The sequence below is a fragment of the Quercus robur genome, chromosome 4 (genome assembly GCF_932294415.1).
Source record: "Quercus robur chromosome 4, dhQueRobu3.1, whole genome shotgun sequence".
NCBI classification, from domain to species: Eukaryota; Viridiplantae; Streptophyta; class Magnoliopsida; order Fagales; family Fagaceae; genus Quercus; species Quercus robur.
Genome location: NC_065537.1, coordinates 50,836,619 through 50,857,767, shown reverse-complemented (window position 1 = coordinate 50,857,767; position 21,149 = coordinate 50,836,619). Strand labels below are relative to the sequence as shown.

The following is a 21,149-nucleotide window of genomic DNA, read 5'->3' as shown; positions in this document are numbered from 1 at the left end:
ATAGATCTCTTCTTCAAGATTGTTATTAAGAAATGCAGTCTTAACATCCATTTGCCAAATCTCATAATCATAATGAGCAGCAATAGATAAGAGAATTCTGATAGATTTAAGCATTGCTACTGGTGAAAAGGTTTCTTCATAATCAATACCTTCTTTTGTGTATACCCTTTCGCCACTAGCTTTGCTTTAAAGGTTTCAATCTTTCCATCTATCCCTCTCTTCCTCTTGTAAACCCATTTGCAACCAACAGGTTTAATGCCATTAGGTGCCTTTACAAGATCCCAAACTTTATTGGAATACATAGAATCCAATTCAGATTTCATAGTTTTGACCAAATGATGTGCATCTATATCTTTTATTACCTCTTCATAACTGTAAGGATCAGATTCAACCTTTTCTAGGATAGCTTCATAAGTTTCTCCTAGACCAATAAATATTACAGGTGGCCAAACAATTCTCTCACTACGACGAGGCACTTGTGTACTAGTCATCTCATGAGTAGAATCTTATGGTGTATCTAATACAGCCACATCAACACATCATCCATTGGTTATTCAATTATAGGTTCATCTATTTCAGCCAAGACAACTTTACTTCTAGGATTAAAATTATTCACATAATCATCTTCCAAAACTTTGGCATTGGTGCTAACAAACACTTTGTTATCTTTATGATTATAGAATAAGTAACCCTTTGTTAATTATTCACGCATTGCGATTGTTAAATGCTAGTATATATAAAAGCAGAGACCTCATGTGGAAAAGCATGAGGTCCTGCCAAGTGGCGTATAGTATGACATTCTTTTCATTTAGGTTTCCATCTTATCTAAATTTCGTAATTAAGTCACACTATTAAGTAACAGTAGATGCATTTATTTAATGCCTTAATAAAATTCAAAGAATTTGTATACGTTTATAACTTTGCATGCTTTGAATAGATATAGATGAATCTAAAAAGTCATGAGAAATGTAAGAATTAAGAAAACTTTTCAATTTAAGACTAACTTTAATGCAGAATTGTAAGAGTCAGATTCAATGAATTGGGTAATATGATTATTTGTCTCAATATTTGTCTAATATAAATCACCATTATCTATGTTCTTAAAAATTAAACTTCCATAATTTTTCTCACAATATCTTTGATTTTCTTCCTAAGTGGTATGTTAATTTTCAAAATATTATGTATGTCTCAAATATTTTGTTTAGATTTTATGTATACGGTTTTACTTACATAGCAATATAACGTGTTTAGGCTTTTTTTTTTTTTCATATTATGTGTCAATTTGGATTTTTGGTTTTCCGTATGATGCATATACTTGGGAGGATTTGGAGGGTTTTTTGTGTGTGTGTGTGTGTGTTTTGGCTACTTTTAGTTCAATTAAAATTTGGAGGTGTGTGTGTGTGTGTTTTGGCTACTTTTAGTTCAATTAAAATTTGGAGGTATACATAGGAAATACAAAGTCAATTCAAGGTCCATCTTAACGCATGATCCAGACCTTAATGTCCATGATTGTGGCGAGGACAAGTTATTGAACATTAGCCCTTCTATTGTCATATATATATCACAGTGAAATGATTATAATATCTTCTTATAAAAAAAATTATTATAATATCTACACTATTAATAACAAGATTTCATGTTTGAGTTTCAACATTTTGCGTACTAAAATACCTTCACACAAATTTTTAAACTCTCTAAAATACCCATATATTTTAGTTAAATAATTTTAAATTAAAAAAAAAACTAATTGCAAAAGAATAATTTATTATTCCAAAGTTTTAGGTTTTTTCCTTTATCTTTTTCATTTAGCCTAAAGCTTAAGACACTATCTCTATCTCATTTTTAAACATTATTACACATTACCTTACCTGTTTCTTATATAAAAAATGCACACGGTTATTTATATATATCACTTTTAAACATTATAACATTAAATCAAAAAAGCAAATAAGTAAAAAAAAAAAAAAAAAAACATTATTACATGCACAAAACGCGTGTGATGAGTCTATTACAGTCAAATAAATATAAGAATTGTGAACCACTAAAACTTAGGCGCTGCCTCCTTTTTCTTTTTCTTTTTTTTAGCTAAAACTTGGATATGCTTACTGTTTAGATATTAAAATTAAGCGAAACTATTGTAACTTAACTAATTACTTTTGATGTTTTTAATAGAGACAATTATTGTTCAAATCTCTCTTCTCCCATTGTAATTATTGAATTATAAATAAATGAAATTAAGAAATTTTGGTTAGGTTCAACAATTCCCCTCCTCCCCCCCCCCCCCCCCCCAACAAAAGACAATTAGCTTCTCTCTATGAGGAATCAAGGTGTTGCGGGAGGAGGTGTACCTAAGAGTCGATAGAGATATGTGGTTAAAAGTCTCTTCATGAGCAATAGTGTGACAACCAGTCTTCAAACTTGAGGTGAGGGCTCTCAAAAATGGATATACTTGCCTAGAAATTGAACTTGATTCATTGACCACTATTGATATTATCAAAACAAGCAAGACCATTAATACCTTTTTTGAGACTTATTATAGATGAGTGTATGTGTCTAATAGGAATGTGAATAAAATAGGCTTAATCATTTCTAAAGAGGGGCTAACGTGTGGTTCTAAAATAGTAATTTTGGGGGTTTTACAATCCTAATGCTAATGCTCTAAACAAACTAAACTTATGTATGCTTTAATGTTAAACATTTGACATATTAGATTTTGATAACAAAACCAAACTTTTGGATGTCAATGTTAAATAACTGTGCAATAAGCTGTGAGTTCTTACTTCTTATGACAACAACTCGATTTAACACACACACACACAAAATAAAAATAAAATAAAAATCTTACCTTAATTTGTATACAAGGACTTGAATTTGTGAAAAAATTATTGAATATGAAGATTAAAATAATAGGTCGTTTATTGGGTGTTGATTTACAAAGCTGGTAAAAATAAAATACAATGCCAATCATATCTTTAAGCTAGATCGATTTGTTAGGCAAAATCTTATCATTGTCAAAGCTTAAGTCCTTTTTTTATCTCCTTTGGAAGTTGAGGAACTTGATGCCATAGGCAAAGACAAAGAAGAAAAGGAGGACAAAGCCAATATGGGCAGCAACAACAGCTCCAAGGAAGTCATATTCAAAGCCCAAGCGAGACTCTAGGTAATATTTCACTGTAACATAGCCTTTTCCAGGTACCTCAATTGGAGTAGTCTTGTCACCCACTTGGGAGGTCATAAGCCCATAGAGTGTCCAAGCCACAGGAGAACCCCAGTAATACCACCTCCACCATATTGGAATTAGCTGCACATGTGAACCATTAGAATTTCGAATTTAGAAATTCGATTTTCTTTTAATGTAATGGGCTTGAAAACTATATAATAATCTTCTTTCTTTTATGCAAATTTGTATTTTTATCTTGAATGGTATATTGGGAGAACATCCCCTCTAATTTAAATCCTCTTATTCCCTATAATTTTTTGTCAAATTTGTGTCATGTAGTAGTTATTTGATTTTGTATGGTTTAAATGAGTATTTTAAGTCCATTGGATTTTTTAATAAATTTTAATAAATTGCAGAAATTTTAATAATTTTTTTATTTGTTTTAAGAATAGATATATACATATTTTTTGAATAAATATGACAAATCAAGTAATGAAATAAAGTAGTATTTCATTTACAACTATAATAGATGTGTCTATCTAAAATGTTATCAACAAAATCTAAAATCAATAAAATAGAATTACCGAAGGATAGAATTTAAATAAAAAAGAGAGATAAAAAAAAAAAAAGATTGAATTTGTATTTTTTTTCCTACGTTTCTTTAAAAAATGTAAAAGGAAAAAAAAAAAAAAAAAAGATACAACTTGCATTTTACAGTATTAATATTCAATCCCACCCGCCACTTTTTTTTTTTTAAACAAAGATTAACAATGCAGTCTCACTACTATTCTAGGACTCTCTCTCTCTATTTCTACAAAGCATACCTTTTTCCTTTTCCAATGGCCGAGACTTTATCCTGAAATATATATATATATATATATATATATATCATATACTACTACTTTTTCAATAGAATAGAATTATCTAAGGATAAAATTTAAATAAAAAAGAGAGAATTTGAGTTTCACCTAAATTACTTTTTTTTGTTCATATCATCTTCTTCACAACTTAAAATTCCCATTATATATACACAGAGTTTTTTTGTGTTTCATTATTTTTGTTACGTACTTTATAATTATTTGTTATATTCTTCATTTCTCCTCTCTGCCCTACCTACAGCCTTGTAGGGAATTTTTTTTTTCTTTCATCAAATTGAATAGATTTTGTGTATTTGTTGCTTTTTTTATTATATATAATATGATTTTTATCAACAAGTTTTATAGATAGGTTGAAATTATTCTTAAGTCTTAATATTCTTAAATTGTTTCGGCAAAAAGAAAAAAAAAAGTTGTCACAAAAAAGGAGTTCATGTAAAGTTTTTTGCAAAATGAAATATCTGTTTTGTAAGGCCACCAAACTTAATAATTTGCAAATGATGGAACCACTCACAACAATATTTGCATGGTTATATAGTTCCTGCTAAAGCAATCGAGTATACTTTTAGTCTTCAAAAAACACACATCTACCAGTGGTTAAATGTTCATCTTGGGTAGTTTTAACTTTTCATATAATTTTACCTTTACATATCCATCTATTTAAAAAAAAAATTTTCAGAAAAAAAATTTGGTTTAGATATTTATAAGTAAACAATGAAATAAATATTCATGAATAATCCAAAAATAAATAAATTATTATCTATACATATTTATTTTGTGTGGTTGTAACTTTACAAAAAAAAACCTTTGACATACCACTAGCGTAACTACATCTATACCTATTTAAGCCATCCATGATATCTATTTCTTATTGATAACCATAAAATTTACAACTAGCCAGGGGAACATACAAAATAATAAAGAATAAATGAAGGAAGAAAAAAAGAAATGAAATCAAACATCAATTAATAACCGTTATTTGGAAAATAAAAAGGTAGTCGAGAGGAGTAATAAATAAAATAGAGTTGGCTATATAGTGGACATTAAAAACTTTATAGTGCAATAAAATCGACCATTACATTCACTTAATTAAATCAAAAATCAACAATTAAATATAATAATACAAAATTTAAACTTAAAACTAATCAAACTCTAACTAGGGAAATTATATTTCCTATCATAACTAAAAATGAGATGTTCTTTAGTAATTTAGAAATTATATTAGAAATGAAGTTGGAAAATTTTATAATCTAATGTTTTGACATTTCATTTAAGCTTTTATATATATATATATATATATATATAATCATAATCTTCATACACCATGACTTAAAAAAGTCCAATGAATAGTGTGGGGCCCAATGGTCTATGGGCCCGGCTCGCTCGCTTATGGGAAGTCCACAGGTCACCAAACTAAAGGAGGCCAGGGCCCAAACCCAAAAATAGTGAGCCCGATGTGGTTCAAAGATACGTCCGAGGACCTCTCAGTCCTCGGAAAGCCCAGAAACCCATTGACGAGAATGGGATAAAGGCAAACTTGAGAGATCAGAAAATATCTCACGGAAATAGTCCTTAATACCCTTCATTGACATGACACCGCCCCAAACAGAGCCGGATTTTTAGGCTTTATGGACCATCTCCCCCAATTCAGGGATTAGACTGATGGGACAGATATCTGCCCTGGAAAGATCGACCCTACACGTGGACGAAGGACGACGAACGTAGGCTAGTATAAAAGGGAATGTTATGTGACCAAAAAGGGGGGATTCCATCTAGCTTCTGGGGAAAGACTTGATGAAAGAGAATGTCTGGATAATACACGCCGGACTCCACATAAAGACCCTCCGACGGGTAACTGGGGACAGCACCACCGCTCCTCGGACAGTATCCGAGGAGCCAGATCCTCCTCAATGCAAGATTGAAGGGCCTGAATATCCAGCCCAAAGCTTTATCTCATGTTGGTTCATCTAAAGTCCGGCCCAAAATGCCATCCTGTGATCCAACGCTGGCTTTTTAACCCCACTCTCTACAAATATTATTGTGAGGGACTTTCCGTGTGCAAGCCCAACATCGTCGCTGGGCTGTTAAAGATTTTGTGTCCCTACAATTGGCGCCGTCTGTGGGGAAGGCTTGTGCGTTGGCACGGGTGGTGCATGAGTCAGCTCTCCAATAACCGGAGATTCACGAGTTTTTCCCATCTCCGGCGACGTACAGTTACTGCTCCGCCATAAGCCTCTGCTGAGGGCTACGCCTTACACTACCAACGGAGCGGACAGCTCTAGGGGCTTGCGGCCTCGAACCTACTCCTCCCTCCCTGGCCTAGGGGCTGACCTTCGAAAGATAAATCAGTATAGAGAAAAGACGCCAAAGATAAAGACATCTTAAAAGTAATGGACAGAACCAAGGCCTTGCATGGTCCTCGGACCCAAGCCTGTGGGGAAACCAAGTACAAAAAAGATGATGACATCTTAAAAGTAATGGACAGAACCAAGGCCTTGCATGGTCCTCGGACCCAAGCCTCTGGGGAAACCAAGTACAAAGAAGACATCTTAAAAGTAATGGACAGAACCAAGGCCTTGCATGGTCCTCGGACCCAAGCCTGTGGGGAAACCAAGTACAAAAAAGATGATGACATCTTAAAAGTAATGGACAGAACTAAGGCCTTGCATGGTCCTCGGACCCAAGCCTATGGGGAAACCAAGTACAAAGATGATGACATCTTAAAAGTAATGGACAGAACCAAGGCCTTGCATGGTCCTCGGACCCAAGCCTATGGGGAAACCAAGTACAAAGAAGACATCTTAAAAGTAATGGACAGAACCAAGGCCTTGCATGGTCCTCGGACCCAAGCCTGTGGGGAAACCAAGTACAAAAAAGATGATGACATCTTAAAAGTAATGGACAGAACCAAGGCCTTGCATGGTCCTCGGACCCAAGCCTATGGGGAAACCAAGTACAAAGAAGACATCTTAAAAGTAATGGACAGAACCAAGGCCTTGCATGGTCCTCGAACCCAAGCCTATAGGGAAACCAACTACAAAGAAGACATCTTAAAAGTAATGGACAGAACCAAGGCCTTGCATGGTCCTCGGACCCAAGCCTATGGGGAAACCAAGTACAAAGATGATGACATCTTGAAAGTAATGGACAGAACCAAGGCCTTGCATGGTCCTCGGACCCAAGCCTATGGGGAAACCAAGTACAAAGATGATGACATCTTGAAAGTAATGGACAGAACCAAGGCCTTGCATGGTCCTCGGACCCAAGCCTATGGAGAAACCAAGTACAAAGAAGCCTCACTGGAATCCCCTATATACCAGTCGATTGCTCAGATGGATCGCTTAGAAATCATCAGCCTTGGACGATATTCACGCGCTTATCACAGAATATCCAACTGATATCTCGGTTAGTTTTCTTAAGTTTGATTTATTATGAATTATCGACGTAATGCCTGGTAGTGTTGATAAATTGGAGTTAGTTGAATTATGCTTCAAGCCATTCGGCTCTAAATACTCTCGAAGAAACGCACACATAGGGCACACCCATTCAAGAAACAGTGTTGTCAAAGAAACGGTACTCAAAACAAGTAAAGAAATTTCCATTATTATCATGAAGAAGAGATAGTACAGCGTACAATGAAGAGCTGGAATCAGCCTACGTCGAAGCCTACTACATAAGCAAGAAAAAGAAAAATACAAAAAAGCTGGAGAAAGCCGAGGAAGTATGTCGGAGGAGAGGTTGGCTACAGCCCCGAGACCTTATTCTTCCCCCGCACACTTACCTGCCCATAACTCAGGCAGCCAAAGAGACCCAACTTGAACCTGACACCGTTGAAGAAAAGGTGTAGGGAGTTGGAGGTGGTGGGGCTTTCTCTAAATATACGCCTACCGCAAAGCAGAGGCGCTGATGGGGGAAAACCCTTCTTCTGCCGCACCAAAACTCTGGCATGGACAGAACCTGCTTCGGATTTTGACTAAAAGAGGGGAAGATTCCTTTCCCTCTCGGTGGAGATGGAGTACTCTCCTGAATTTGTGCTTCCTGCGCCCATACCTTACTGTTATGAGCCACATGAAGACACGGCGCTTCTGCGGCGGAGGAAGTTCTTTATTCCCAACCCTCGCTTTCAACATGTTAGGCCAAGAAAGGAGAGCTCCGGATATGGGAAGCGTGATGGGAGAGAAAACTGAAAGAAGGGGTGTATATATAAAGCAACCCTCTCTCCCTCCTATTTATTTGAAAAGACAAGATGATGGCAGTCAACTCATGCGGTGTCCCAAGGAGCACTACAGACAAAGTGGTCTTGGCTCAACTTCCAACGTCAACTGTAGCCAAGAGACTCAGAGAGCCTCGTAAAGGTGCGCCTCGATCCGTGGGACGTCAGAGAAATACTGCATGGCCAGAGGTTGCAGAAATATCTCTTATCCGCGGATTCATTTAAATTCACGGCCCAGGCCCGCTTTGCGTAAAGGCCCAGGGACACCCTGTTTGGCACCCCGGGAAATGCTCAATAGAAGGGAAAACCAAGTACTGATGCAGACATTGGTCTTGGACAGAACCTAAGGCTTGCATGGTCCTCGGACTCAAGTTAAAAGGGAAAACCAAGTACTGATGCAGACATTGGTCTTGGACAGAACCTAAGGCTTGCATGGTCCTCGGACTCAAGCTAAAAGGGAAAACCAAGTACTGATGCAGACATTGGTCTTGGACAGAACCTAAGGCTTGCATGGTCCTCAGACTCAAGTTAAAAGGGAAAACCAAGTACTGATACAGACATTAGTCTTGGACATAACCTAAGGCTTGCATGGTCCTCGGACTCAAGTTAAAAGGGAAAACCAAGTACTGATACAGACATTAGTCTTGGACAGAACCTGAGGCTCGCATGGTCCTCGGACTCAAGCTAAAAGGGAAAACCAAGTACCGACAAAGACACAAGTCTCGGACTCAAGCCTGAGGGAAGAATCAAGTACATAAGATAAAACGTATAAGTCCTGAACAAAGCCCAGGTTTCGTAAAGTCCTCGGACTCAGGCTTCTTGGGAAATCAACTGCCCTAATGAAGGAATTTTTCGGCTTAAATTCTGGAAAGGGTTAAGTCTCACGTATCATGAAAGTGGCAGGACAACCTAATGATCGTCAACCTAAAGAGGCCATTCATCCGGTGGGTAACACGTCCTCGGATAGCTACTTCTTACATCTTATCGAAGCATTTCATACCCATCACGGCTAATTTTAAGATAAGTCTCATTCCTCACTGGTCGGATTGTTATGTTGAATAATAATTTTGCTAAAGTCATCGTGGCATCTTTTTATCAACGATTACTTTGGTCTTATTTATTATTGATTGAAATGCTATACTATTATGCCGAGCAGCGCTTTCACATTTGTTAAAAATATATAAACAATACATACGAAATAGAGTAATAGTAACTTTTATTAATATGAAAAATTGTTACAACGTACATGGAGGGGCTAAAACAAGCCTATACAAAAAATGAACTGCTAGAACAGTAACAACATCTGTAACACAAATAAGTAAACCATCAGGTGTCTTCTGAGTTCGCCTTCAAAGTCTTTCTGAACTCTATGCCTCAGTACTGCTCATATCAGAAGAAGATCCTTATACAAAAATAATGAAGGAGAAGGAAGACGAATTGGAAGACATGGAAGCACTTCAGCAAGCTCTTGTCACTGAAGAATGCAAGGGAAAAAGAAGATGGAGGACATGAGCGGGAAGGAGGAGAAGAAGAGGGAAGCAATGAAAAGAAAGTAAAAGGAGCAAAAGAGGGAGAAGGGGAGCCTTATTAGGTATGCTCATGAGAGAGCAGATGGAGATGACAAGGGAGGTTTTCGACTCAGGCACCCCAGGAATGGGGTGCAACGAGTCCCTGCTTCGGATTTTGGCTAAAAGAATGGGGAGGCAAATCTTAAGCCTCCGCCACCCTTGCCCCGACCGAGCCATCTCGAGTTTTGTTAGGACATGGCGTTTCTAGGAAAGGAAGGGTTTGTTCATGGTGGATTGCTATGAGATAAGTGTTATTGAGTAAGGAGTAACCGGATGGAGGAGGTGGATTCTGGGAAGAACGTGAGGGATTCGGATATGAAAGGGTCACCCTCTGTCTTCTCTCTTTATATAGGGGACGAAGAAGAGGGTATGAGACACATTCAAATCCCCAGGGAAATCCAGAGTATGACGCGCCGTTTTGTTCTCCCACACCATCAGTAACCGTTGCGTCTGGAAGGTCTCGTAAATGGTAAGAGATTAAAGGCACGTTGCAGATAACCACGCGGCATAACGGCAACGAACGTAAATCCAGGAAAAACGGCTCGTAGACCGGCGCATTCCTCGTGGAGGTGAAGAGTCACCAACGTTGATCAAGGGGCGAATTAAATGAGCCGCAGTTAAGGCTCGGTATTACCAAAACCCACCTTTCCAACCAAGACGTTGGACAGCAGGGTTTTGAGGGGCTATTGTGGGGCCCAATGGTCTATGGGCCCGGCTCGCTCGCTTATGGGAAGTCCACAGGTCACCAAACTAAAGGAGGCCAGGGCCCAAACCCAAAAATAGTGAGCCCGATGTGGTTCAAAGATACGTCCGAGGACCTCTCAGTCCTCGGAAAGCCCAGAAACCCATTGACGAGAATGGGATAAAGGCAAACTTGAGAGATCAGAAAATATCTCACGGAAATAGTCCTTAATACCCTTCATTGACATGACACCGCCCCAAACAGAGCCGGATTTTTAGGCTTTATGGACCATCTCCCCCAATTCAGGGATTAGACTGATGGGACAGATATCTGCCCTGGAAAGATCGACCCTACACGTGGACGAAGGACGACGAACGTAGGCTAGTATAAAAGGGAATGTTATGTGACCAAAAAGGGGGGATTCCATCTAGCTTCTGGGGAAAGACTTGATGAAAGAGAATGTCTGGATAATACACGCCGGACTCCACATAAAGACCCTCCGACGGGTAACTGGGGACAGCACCACCGCTCCTCGGACAGTATCCGAGGAGCCAGATCCTCCTCAATGCAAGATTGAAGGGCCTGAATATCCAGCCCAAAGCTTTATCTCATGTTGGTTCATCTAAAGTCCGGCCCAAAATGCCATCCTGTGATCCAACGCTGGCTTTTTAACCCTACTCTCTACAAATATTATTGTGAGGGACTTTCCGTGTGCAAGCCCAACATCGTCGCTGGGCTGTTAAAGATTTTGTGTCCCTACAAATAGTTCTACCTCTTATTTAATGTCTATGTTATGCAAATCATCAACCAATTAATATATGATAATGGTAAAAAAAAAAAAAAAAAAAAAAAAAAAAAAAAAAACCAAAAAAAAACAGATTATTAAAAATATGATAAATCTTTTTTTTTTTTTTTTTTAAGAACTCTTTATAAAGTCTAGGGACGAAAATAGTATTTTACCTAAAAAATTATCACACGCGGGTTTGTGACTAGTCTAACTAAAAATTGGAGAAAATCAGATAGGAGCTGATCCTTTCCTATGTCAGTAGCACAATCACATGAATATTACTACACCTACATTTTCCTACCATGTGCAATGTATGCATATATATATATATATATATATATATGCTCATCGCTATAAAAAAAGATTTATTGAAGTATACTTTTTCTTACTCAAGAATGTATTGTTGAAGCTTTTGGAATAAAAGAAATATATATTCATCTGACTCAAGGTTTCCTAACTCACCATCTAGATATGCAAATCATCATTCAGCTCCTGATAGTAACTTATGTTCATTAAGAACTAAGGTCTTCTACACTCTATTAATTGTGACATAAGTGAAGCCAGGATTTGGCAGACACACATGCATGTTTTATATTAGAAGTAAAATCACTTTAGAAAATGCTTCTGTATACTATACTCCATAGGTGGATATATCATACTATATTTTGTGTAATTGTTTAGACATTACTTACCGGCCTTGGGATGAGGAAACCAGAGAACAGGTTCCAGAAGCTTAGGAAGAAGGACATAACAATGGCAGCAATTTGGGGGCCAGGAGTCAGAGCTATAACCATCATCCCGTACAATGTGAAATACAAAAAGCACATCAAGATAAATATGTAAAACCACAAGAACTTTTCAGGTCGCCAATGGAATCCAATCATTGAGTAAAGGATAAGAGTGTAGACAAAAGTTTGGATAGCAACATAAATTATCTCTACAGCCACCTGCAGGACATCAAATAAAAATGCAAATTATTTTTGCTGCAAATCAGAGTATTAGGGTTTTTTTATTTTATAATTCGCTTTCAATTATTTTCCTTTACCTGGGCAAATGCATAAGGCAAGGCTGAATACATTCCTGCTGCTCTTTCGCGGTAAAAAACTGTCCTTTCAATTGCCACAACAGACTGCACTGCAGCAGTGTTGGTGCCTCCAAGGAAAAGAACAGCAGCATACAGAGCCCCCAGTAGATTCAGCAGGTCTTGCTCCTTGTGCCTGTTAACATGATAGTTTCATCATTAAACAAGCACAAGAATTATACTTAATTATATGTCCATTTGTTTTAAGACTCTAAGAGGTCAATGGTTTGATTTTCCAACTAAGAAGGAGCATGTATATATATATATATATATATATTGCTTGTGTAACTATGCAGAATGCTAAGCTCAAGTTAATAACTTTCTTGTACCATAATCTTTCCCAAGTGCATGATTACAATCGGATAATACAAATTCATGGTTAAACTAATCATACACTATGGGCTAATGATCCTATGCAAGTGAACTACAATTTACTATACGAGTTATAACCATACCCTGGTAGTTGAATAAAACTATCTGGATAAAGATAGGAAAAATCAGAATTACATGACTTACGTCTTGTTTCCTTTGTTCCAGAAAATTAGTCCAAATATAACACCAATGACCATTGTCATGAGGAGCCGGATGGCATTATATCGTGGGTTTCTCCAATAAGACCAATATTGCTTCCAAAAGCAAGCTTTACATTGAGTCACAAAGGATTGGGAATATTTGGTGGGGAAGCAAAGGTCATTTGATCCTGGTGCAGGCATGCTTAGCTCTTTGATGAGTTCTTGATTCTTCCTGTAGAAGGAATCAATGTAGAAAAACTTAGTATAGTTGAAAATGAATTTGAAAATTGTAAGAGGAAATAAGGGGCTGGAATTTTTTGAGAATATCTAATGTTCCCCTTACTTGTACAGTTCAGAATTGGCATAAATTTCAGCAAAATCCACATCAAGTTGAGCCTCAACTGCAGGAGAACTGATTTCTAGCATCCATGTTGCAGGATTATATCCATCTTTGATCTTAGAAACATTTGGGATGGCCTGCAATTGTCATATATTAGTTTGTGACTAAAATTCCGAAGAGTTACTTATTGATATCCCGCAGTGGCTATAGACATTAGTTTGTGATAACAGCTTCAAAGAGTTACTGCTATAAATTGCGAATGATTCTCTTAAGCATTTTGAATAACAAGTGCCATTCACCTCAAAGTATTCTACAAGCTTGTGAGAATGGTGACCAAGGGGCCCAGTGTAAATGACTTGTCCACCTCTCTTCATCAACAGCAGCTGTGGGCAATTTGATATATTTAGAAGTGTTATGTGGCTATAGGATAGTCAAACACAGGTATCAAATGCAAAAATGTTGATATTGATCTATCCCATATACCTCATCAAAAGCTTCAAAAATGTCTATGCTTGGCTGGTGAATTGTGCAGACAACTGTTCTCCCTGTATCCACCGTGTTTCTCACTGTGCGCATTACAATTGCTGCAGCTCTAGCATCAAGGCCTGACGTCGGCTCATCCATGAATATGATGGAGGGATTAGCAACCATTTCTACAGCTATTGTGAGTCTCTTTCTTTGTTCAGTTGACAGACCATTTACTCCTGGAAGACCAACCATAGAATTCCTCAATGGATTTAGCTCAACCAAGTCCATGACTTCCTCAACAAACATCTATAGCACAAAAAATGAAAACTATGTAAAGTAACACCAATGGACAAACCTTTAATTTTTAGACACATATGGTGAATGGAAAATTGGAAACTATACATATTATGAGTACATATATACTTTTAATAGACAGTATTTCATGTCAAGAAACAAAGTTTGGATAGGTTATGAAACTCCAATTTTGTTCTTGTCTTGACACCAAAATATTGTAAGCTGAATTTAGATAAAGAAAATTTAAATAAATCTAAATGGCAGAAATGAATCATGCAAATGGCTCCAAGTTGTACAAATAATGATTCTGTGAAGTTGTTTTCTACCCAAATGACCTATAAACATATGGGCACAGCCCAAAATAAGTGTTATCTAATTATTTTGGGCTAATTAACTTGTGAAATTAGAATATTGTGGCCTGAGACACAAGTTTGTATCTTTTCTTAGGAAGGATAAATAACCTATTAAATTGAAAGATTAAATACAATAATCTCATATAGAAATGACTTGCTAGGAAAATGAAATTATGTTTTGGACAAAAAAACATGCCTTTCGAGTTTCCTGATTAACTTCCTTAGCAAGACGCAGCCAGGCAGAGTACACAAGAGATTCATAGACAGTAACATTGGGTGAATGGATATCATTCTGTTCACAATAACCGCTAACCCGAGCAAAAGTTGCTTGGTTCTTCGGGTAACCAGATATGCTGATACTTCCTTCAATGTACCCGCCAGTTTTTCTTCCTGCTAAAACATCCATCAATGTGGTCTTTCCAGCACCACTTACACCAACCAATGCTGTTAAAATACCAGGCCTGAAAGCACCACTAACATCTCGTAACAGTTGGAGACGACCTTCTTTGATTCCTTGACTCTTCATTTCCTAATGAAGAAACTAGTGTTTAACATCTAGATTTAAAAAACTTAAAGGTTTAAACTTTTGAATTGGAAAGTATTTCAAGTTGTTAGCTTCATGTGACACATAATATTATGAGCCTAATTATTAGGACAACACTCACTATAGAGTTGTTCGTTCTTATGTAGTATTTGAAATATCTTGACAACTTAAGTTGATGAGCACCTTCTAGACATTCAGGATATCACTATCGTACAATTATTAGTCTAGCAGTCCACTTATGATGCACTCTAGGAAGAATGATTAAAAGGTATAAATTGATTAGTCTATTGGGTAGATAAACTTTTATATTGACCATTTATGGAATCAGTTCTTTTTTTTTTTTTTTTTTTGCATGTTCTTCCAAATGTATGGCGATTCTGCAAAATGGAAAGAGATAAATGAGTAATGTGACTTACAGCTGGCATATTGACATAGTAATTTACGTGATTAAATGCAAGTGACAAAGGCTGGAATGGCAACACCATTCCTGTTCTAGTAGGAGCATTCTCTGCAGCACTATGAATTGAGTTGTCTGGAGTGTTCTTCACTGCATCAATACCTGTACTCATTCTCATGTTATCATCATTAACAGAAGAGACCATTTATTTTCCTTAAAGCAACTATATAGATGGTTTCATAAACTGCAAGTTATGGAACCTTGAAACATTGGAGCAGTTGAAGATGTGCTCAATTCTATGCTCCTCGTCTGAAGCTGTCCATTAGAGGACTGCTTTCCACTCTTGTTATTGTCATCCTCCTCAACAATAACGGATTTTGAATCACCTAAGGCTGCGTTTGATTATCAAAGCAATGTCAGCTTCAAAATCTCATTGCAGTAACTGAACTGGAGATTAGTGTGGTAAATGATTGCTTACGATTTAGAAATGTGAGTGCCATAATAAAACAGATGTTAAAAAGCACAGAAAACCCAAGGAGTGCCCCAACACAAATCCAGTACCAATAGTCTTCCTTAAACATGCCCCTGGCCCTGAGAAGAACCTTTCCAACGGTGGGTTCAGGAATACTTGGGTCAGGATTGGGCTGTAAAAAGGAAAAAGTGAAGACAATTAAATGAAGGTATTTTGAAGGAACAAAATGACTGTATGCAAGTTTGCTTGGAGATCTTACTGCACTCCATCTTTCGTCAAGAAATTCATTAATGGCTATGGCATTCTGTCCATACATCATGGGAGAAATGTAGTAGCCCCATATCATCCATGGTTCAATGTCATCTAAACAAGGAGAAGGATTTAGGTGTTTTCACTATTCAAATATAATACCATTACATGAAGTGCTCATCATCTTTCAGCATATCTATAGAATCATCTATGTAGAAACTTGGGCACTAAAGATTTATAATTAACTCTTTGAAAACATAAACTGCTAACCTTTGGCTACAATGAACCCACTAAGGACAAAAACCAATAACAATGTAAAGGTACCAAGTGTAACTGACACAACTTGAACTCTTCCTATTGCTCCAATAAAACGGAAGAGAGATAGGGCCATCTGATGGATGCTGAAGAATGCCAATAATTGGCGGAAAAACCTAATAGAATTTTCAAGATGTATTAATAAACATACATCATAAATTCACATAGCTCATGGAAGGAAAATAAGTGACATAACAAGAAATTAAGTTTATTCATCTATCTGAAAGAAAATAAGTGTAGGCACATACCTACTAGGAGCAGGAGCAAACCCAATAGTGTAATATGTTAGGCAGATCCATATTCCTGACTCCATCAATGAGAGGGGAATCCTAAGGAGCCAAATCGGTAAGCAAAAAGCCCATGCTGGATGCAACAAGAAATCTCGCTGCTTAAAAAATACAGGAAGCCTAAACATAGTCAATGCAAGTTCTGCCATTCCATTGAACATGACATTACTGAGACTGAAGAACAATGCACCATAATATTTCCCTCCATCTTCTAATCGACCATGCTTCATTTTAGTTCTTAAGAACACTGTCATGGCAATAATTGACATTATGGTAATCTGGGTTGTCTTGAATATATAAATAAAAGAGTTGCGCTTCATCAATAGCCACTCTCTTGCAAAGCATGCCTTGAAGAGTTCCCAATTTGAAATTCCATACTTCTCTTTTACTAATGCTGCAGGATGGGCTTTAGATCTATCATATGGAATTCCAAGCTCTTCAGAAAGTTTCTGGCCAATGTGAAAATTATGAAAGTGGTCTACAAACTCAGGAACACTGGTATATCGGTAAGGTTCATTCTTTTTGCACCAATACTGCTCCTGATCCTTTTTGGAAGTAACCTCTTGCAAAAAGTCTGCAACTCCTTTCCTTTCAGGGCACTTGAAGCCCACATTTTCGAAAAATTCAAGTACATTCTCACGCGGACCTTGGTAGACAACCTGACCCTCTGAAAGTAAAATAATGTCATCAAAAAGATCAAAGGTTTCAGGTGCAGGTTGCAGAAGAGAAATTATCATTGTCACATCCATTATATGAACCATCTGCCTCATGAACTTGACTATCAGAAAAGTGGTTGAACTGTCCAGACCAGTTGATATTTCATCCATGAAAAGAGCCTTTGCTGGTCCAACCAGCATCTCTCCTGGATTTAGTATAATCATTCCGATTAGATTTTTATAAGTCTAGAAATTGTTCTAGAAAAAACAGTCACTTAACTTTTATATGTAGTCCTTGTTGCCTATTTTTACATACCTGTTGTAACACGCTTCTTTTGTCCACCAGATATGCCTCTTCTCATCTCATCACCCACCTTAATGTCAGCACAAATATCCAATCCAAGAATCTGTTATGCATAATTTGAAAAGTTAGACAAGAAAATTTGCCTAATAAGTAAAAGGTCAGTTACCATCGAGACATAATGTCAACATACCTTGAGAACATAGTCCGTAACAAGACTTGTTTCTTGGCCTGCCATTGCTGTGGCTTTCATGAATGCATCTATTTCAGGATCTGGTTTTATTCCTGCTTCTTTTTCTCGTCTTGACAATTCTGCCAACAGCTCATAAGCTGCTCCAACTCCCAAACAACGTCCTGAAAAGTCCAACGTCTCTCTAACTGTCATTTCCCCATGATGAAGATCATGTTGGCTAATGTATGCACAAGTTCTCTGTGGAACAAATTCTGATAATTCATGACCACAGTAACTGACTCTCCCTGATTCCTGTTCATAGAAGTTGTTAATGAAAAAGTTAGAACAGCACAACATAAGAATGGTCATCATTACTAGAGTCCCAAGAATTCAGCAATTATTTTTGGTAGTCATTGTGAAATAGCTGGCAAATCTATTATATTTCATATTAAGAAACATTTTCAGGAATATGTCAAAGAAAGCAGACATAAAGGACAAGCAAACAAGACTTCATGAACATTTTATAAACTAAAATTTCCAGCATTACCTGCTCATTGCGCTATTCAAACAGAATTTAACAGAACCATAGAATATTTACTTTATTATTTTTTCATACATACAACAAAGCCATAGACATTGTCCTAGTGAGAGAGAGCAGGAAATGACACACACCCTGAGATCCTTGTCCCTCTTCCCAGCAAGTGTCTGCAGCAATGCAGTTTTTCCTGATCCCGGAGGTCCCAGAAGCAGTGTCATTCTGAAGAAAAGCCACCAAATTAATCAACAAAACATATACAAGAAATTCAAAAGGTAAATAATGTATATAAAATCGCCCTGACACTGCACATGAGAAGCAAAACTATATTGTTAATTCTAATTCATTAAAAGGTCTTTCTGTTACATAATGTTTCTTCAAATAAGTCAGGGAGTCAAACTACATCATAAGTTTTGCAATAATCCAATACCTTGATGGCTTCACTATTCCACTCACGTCACGTAAAATCTTGACAGCCCTTTTCTTTGATGGCAAAAGCTTGATTAACCCAAGAACCACCTAAATGATCACAGAAAAACATTTATCAATACATATACCAATCTGTTAAACAAAAAGAAGTAACATTTCTACTATGATGCGTTGATGACAACAAATTTTTACATTCTCAATGATGCATTGACAACTTGACTGAAATTATATCTCACAGTACCCTCAATATATACTAAATAATCTAAAATGAAAATATACTTGGAATTTTCATTCTGACATACTTGAAAAAAAAAAGAAGAGTGGGATTTTCTTGTCATTTTGTAAACCAGGCTATGAAATCAGTCTTAGAAACCAATTAACATGAGAGGAAGAGAGAGAGAGGGGAACAATTTTTTTCTCAACATTCAAGAAACTAATATAAGCCTTTGAAACGTTGACTTCCCTAGCACATACCATAATCCTGTGTGTGGATTTACACTAGATTTCCAAGCATGCATATAATTGGACTATGAAAAAAATATAAAACTCTGTTATGCAATCCCTGTTGAGATAGAAAGCATGAATATAATTGGAAAGGAAAAAAAAACCAATGTATAGGAGACAAAAATACCTCAATTGAATTCAAAGTTGAATTCAGCAGTGTTGGGAGTGCCCTGGTTCCAACATATGCATCTCCTTCAATTGATAAATGCTCAAACCGGACTTCAATCTTCGGAATGTCAATTCCCACCCTGAAAGTAAACAATGATATAAAAAATCAAAATTAATAATAGAACTTGGATAAAACCAATTAAGTAAGGCACATACTAAAACAATACCATACACTTAAAAAGAATCTTGCCTGTCAGTCCTGTCCCTTAGCCTACGAAGGAGCTTCTCGTTATCTTCTTCAGCAACCTTAAGTACACTCTCAATGAGATGTTTCTTGTCCTGCACTCCAAGATTGGTAACATCAATCTCTTCATAACCAACCCTCCCATTATCCAAAACCTGCTTCAGCATTCCTTTCCTCAACCTATCATACGTTGGAAGCCGCTCTAATGCGGCCCACCTCAGCTCCTCTTCATCATCTCCCCTCCCACTCTTCTGAAACACATCAGTTTGTCCTGTCCAAGCCTCACGCAAGCTCGAAGAGGCCCAGCTTCTCTTGCTGCTGGATGACTGGAAACTCATCCTCTTACTGCTAATGGACCTTACAAGTTCATCTCCGGCCACATCAGCCGCCATAATGGAATCCTATACTTTATTTATTTTTAGCTCTTTGAGCACTAGACTATTGCTCGAGTGTATATGCGTAATATTATACTCAGCTCTTCTTTAATGCTCTACAAACTTTATGTTGCCACAGAAATTCAAAAGAGAACTAAAAAATAGCGTGTGAAGAAGTTCAAAGAAGATTTTATGAGCTTATGAACATTTAAATCTTGAATAACAACCAGTGGCGGCAGCGGCGCCACCTTAAGGTCAGGGTGGTCCTGGGCTGGGACCACCCTGACCTGAAAAAAAAAATTATATATAATAATTTAAAATTATATATTTATTTACCTTTAAAAAAATTTTTGGGACCGTCCTGAATTTTTTTTATGCTAATAAAATTAAATTTTGGTCCATAATTTGAGCAACTTAACAATATATTAGTGTCTTTCAAGTAAAAAGGAAAAACTCAAAAAAAAAAAAATTTGAACTAAAATCTGAAAAAAAAAAAAAAATTTAAATTATTACAAGCTGAACAATGACTTGATTCCTTCGACTAAGCATACTGCCCAATACAACACAATTTTTAACATTTTATTATTTTTTATTACAGTATTATTTTTTCTCACCAAACATATATTACTTACTTCTCATTTTTAATTATTTTTTCTTGTTTATTCTTAACCACACACATCTTATGTCTCCTCAATTTTTACATTTCATACTTTTAAATTTTATCATATCTTCATTTACACTTTTACATCTACGTTTTACTTTTCTCATTGTTCGTAATTTTTGTGTCTTCTATACCAGTGCGGCAGTGCCTTTTCTTAAGTTTTGAGTCTCAAATTTCTCAATACGAATTTTTTAAACTGTACAGGTACCTTTGTTCATTTCTTTTCATTTCATTTTTTTCCCTTTTGAGGTTTTTTGGTTTATAGAATGCAAGTTTGTTTTGGTTTTAAGAACAATTATTATTATTATTTTTAAGCACAAACTTCATGCTAGCCGAATCTTGAATTTTGGCTAGTATTTACTGAAACACCTCGAAACATTCGAAATAGACCAAAATGACCCAAATTTTTTTCCAAAGTGGAATATGGTGGGTTACTATTCCGGTTTGTTTACCGGCCCGAATATTTCCAATTTGGGTCTTCGTTTCCTATGAATCGTTGCCGGATTAAATAGTACAGGACATATAGTGATTCTCTTAGGAAAATATTCCCTAATACTTATTTTATCGC

At 36.6% G+C, this 21,149-nt stretch overlaps 1 protein-coding gene across 1 annotated transcript; it reads right to left on the bottom strand.

The window, feature by feature from the left end:
• Window positions 1-2,876: 2,876 nt before the first annotated feature.
• Window positions 2,877-20,069, bottom strand: LOC126722875 (pleiotropic drug resistance protein 2-like). Its single transcript, XM_050426016.1, has 20 exons — window positions 19,553-20,069; window positions 19,322-19,442; window positions 18,692-18,780; window positions 18,399-18,483; window positions 17,748-18,038; window positions 17,570-17,660; window positions 16,559-17,459; window positions 16,266-16,426; window positions 16,006-16,109; window positions 15,753-15,918; window positions 15,535-15,666; window positions 15,294-15,436; window positions 14,530-14,862; window positions 13,702-13,992; window positions 13,518-13,601; window positions 13,222-13,355; window positions 12,883-13,110; window positions 12,331-12,502; window positions 11,978-12,232; window positions 2,877-3,301 (listed from the first exon to the last, which is right to left on the bottom strand). The coding sequence occupies exons 1-20, from the start codon at window positions 19,936-19,938 to the stop codon at window positions 3,032-3,034; spliced, it is 4,437 nt and encodes a 1,478-aa protein (XP_050281973.1). The 5' UTR covers window positions 19,939-20,069; the 3' UTR covers window positions 2,877-3,031.
• Window positions 20,070-21,149: the final 1,080 nt, after the last annotated feature.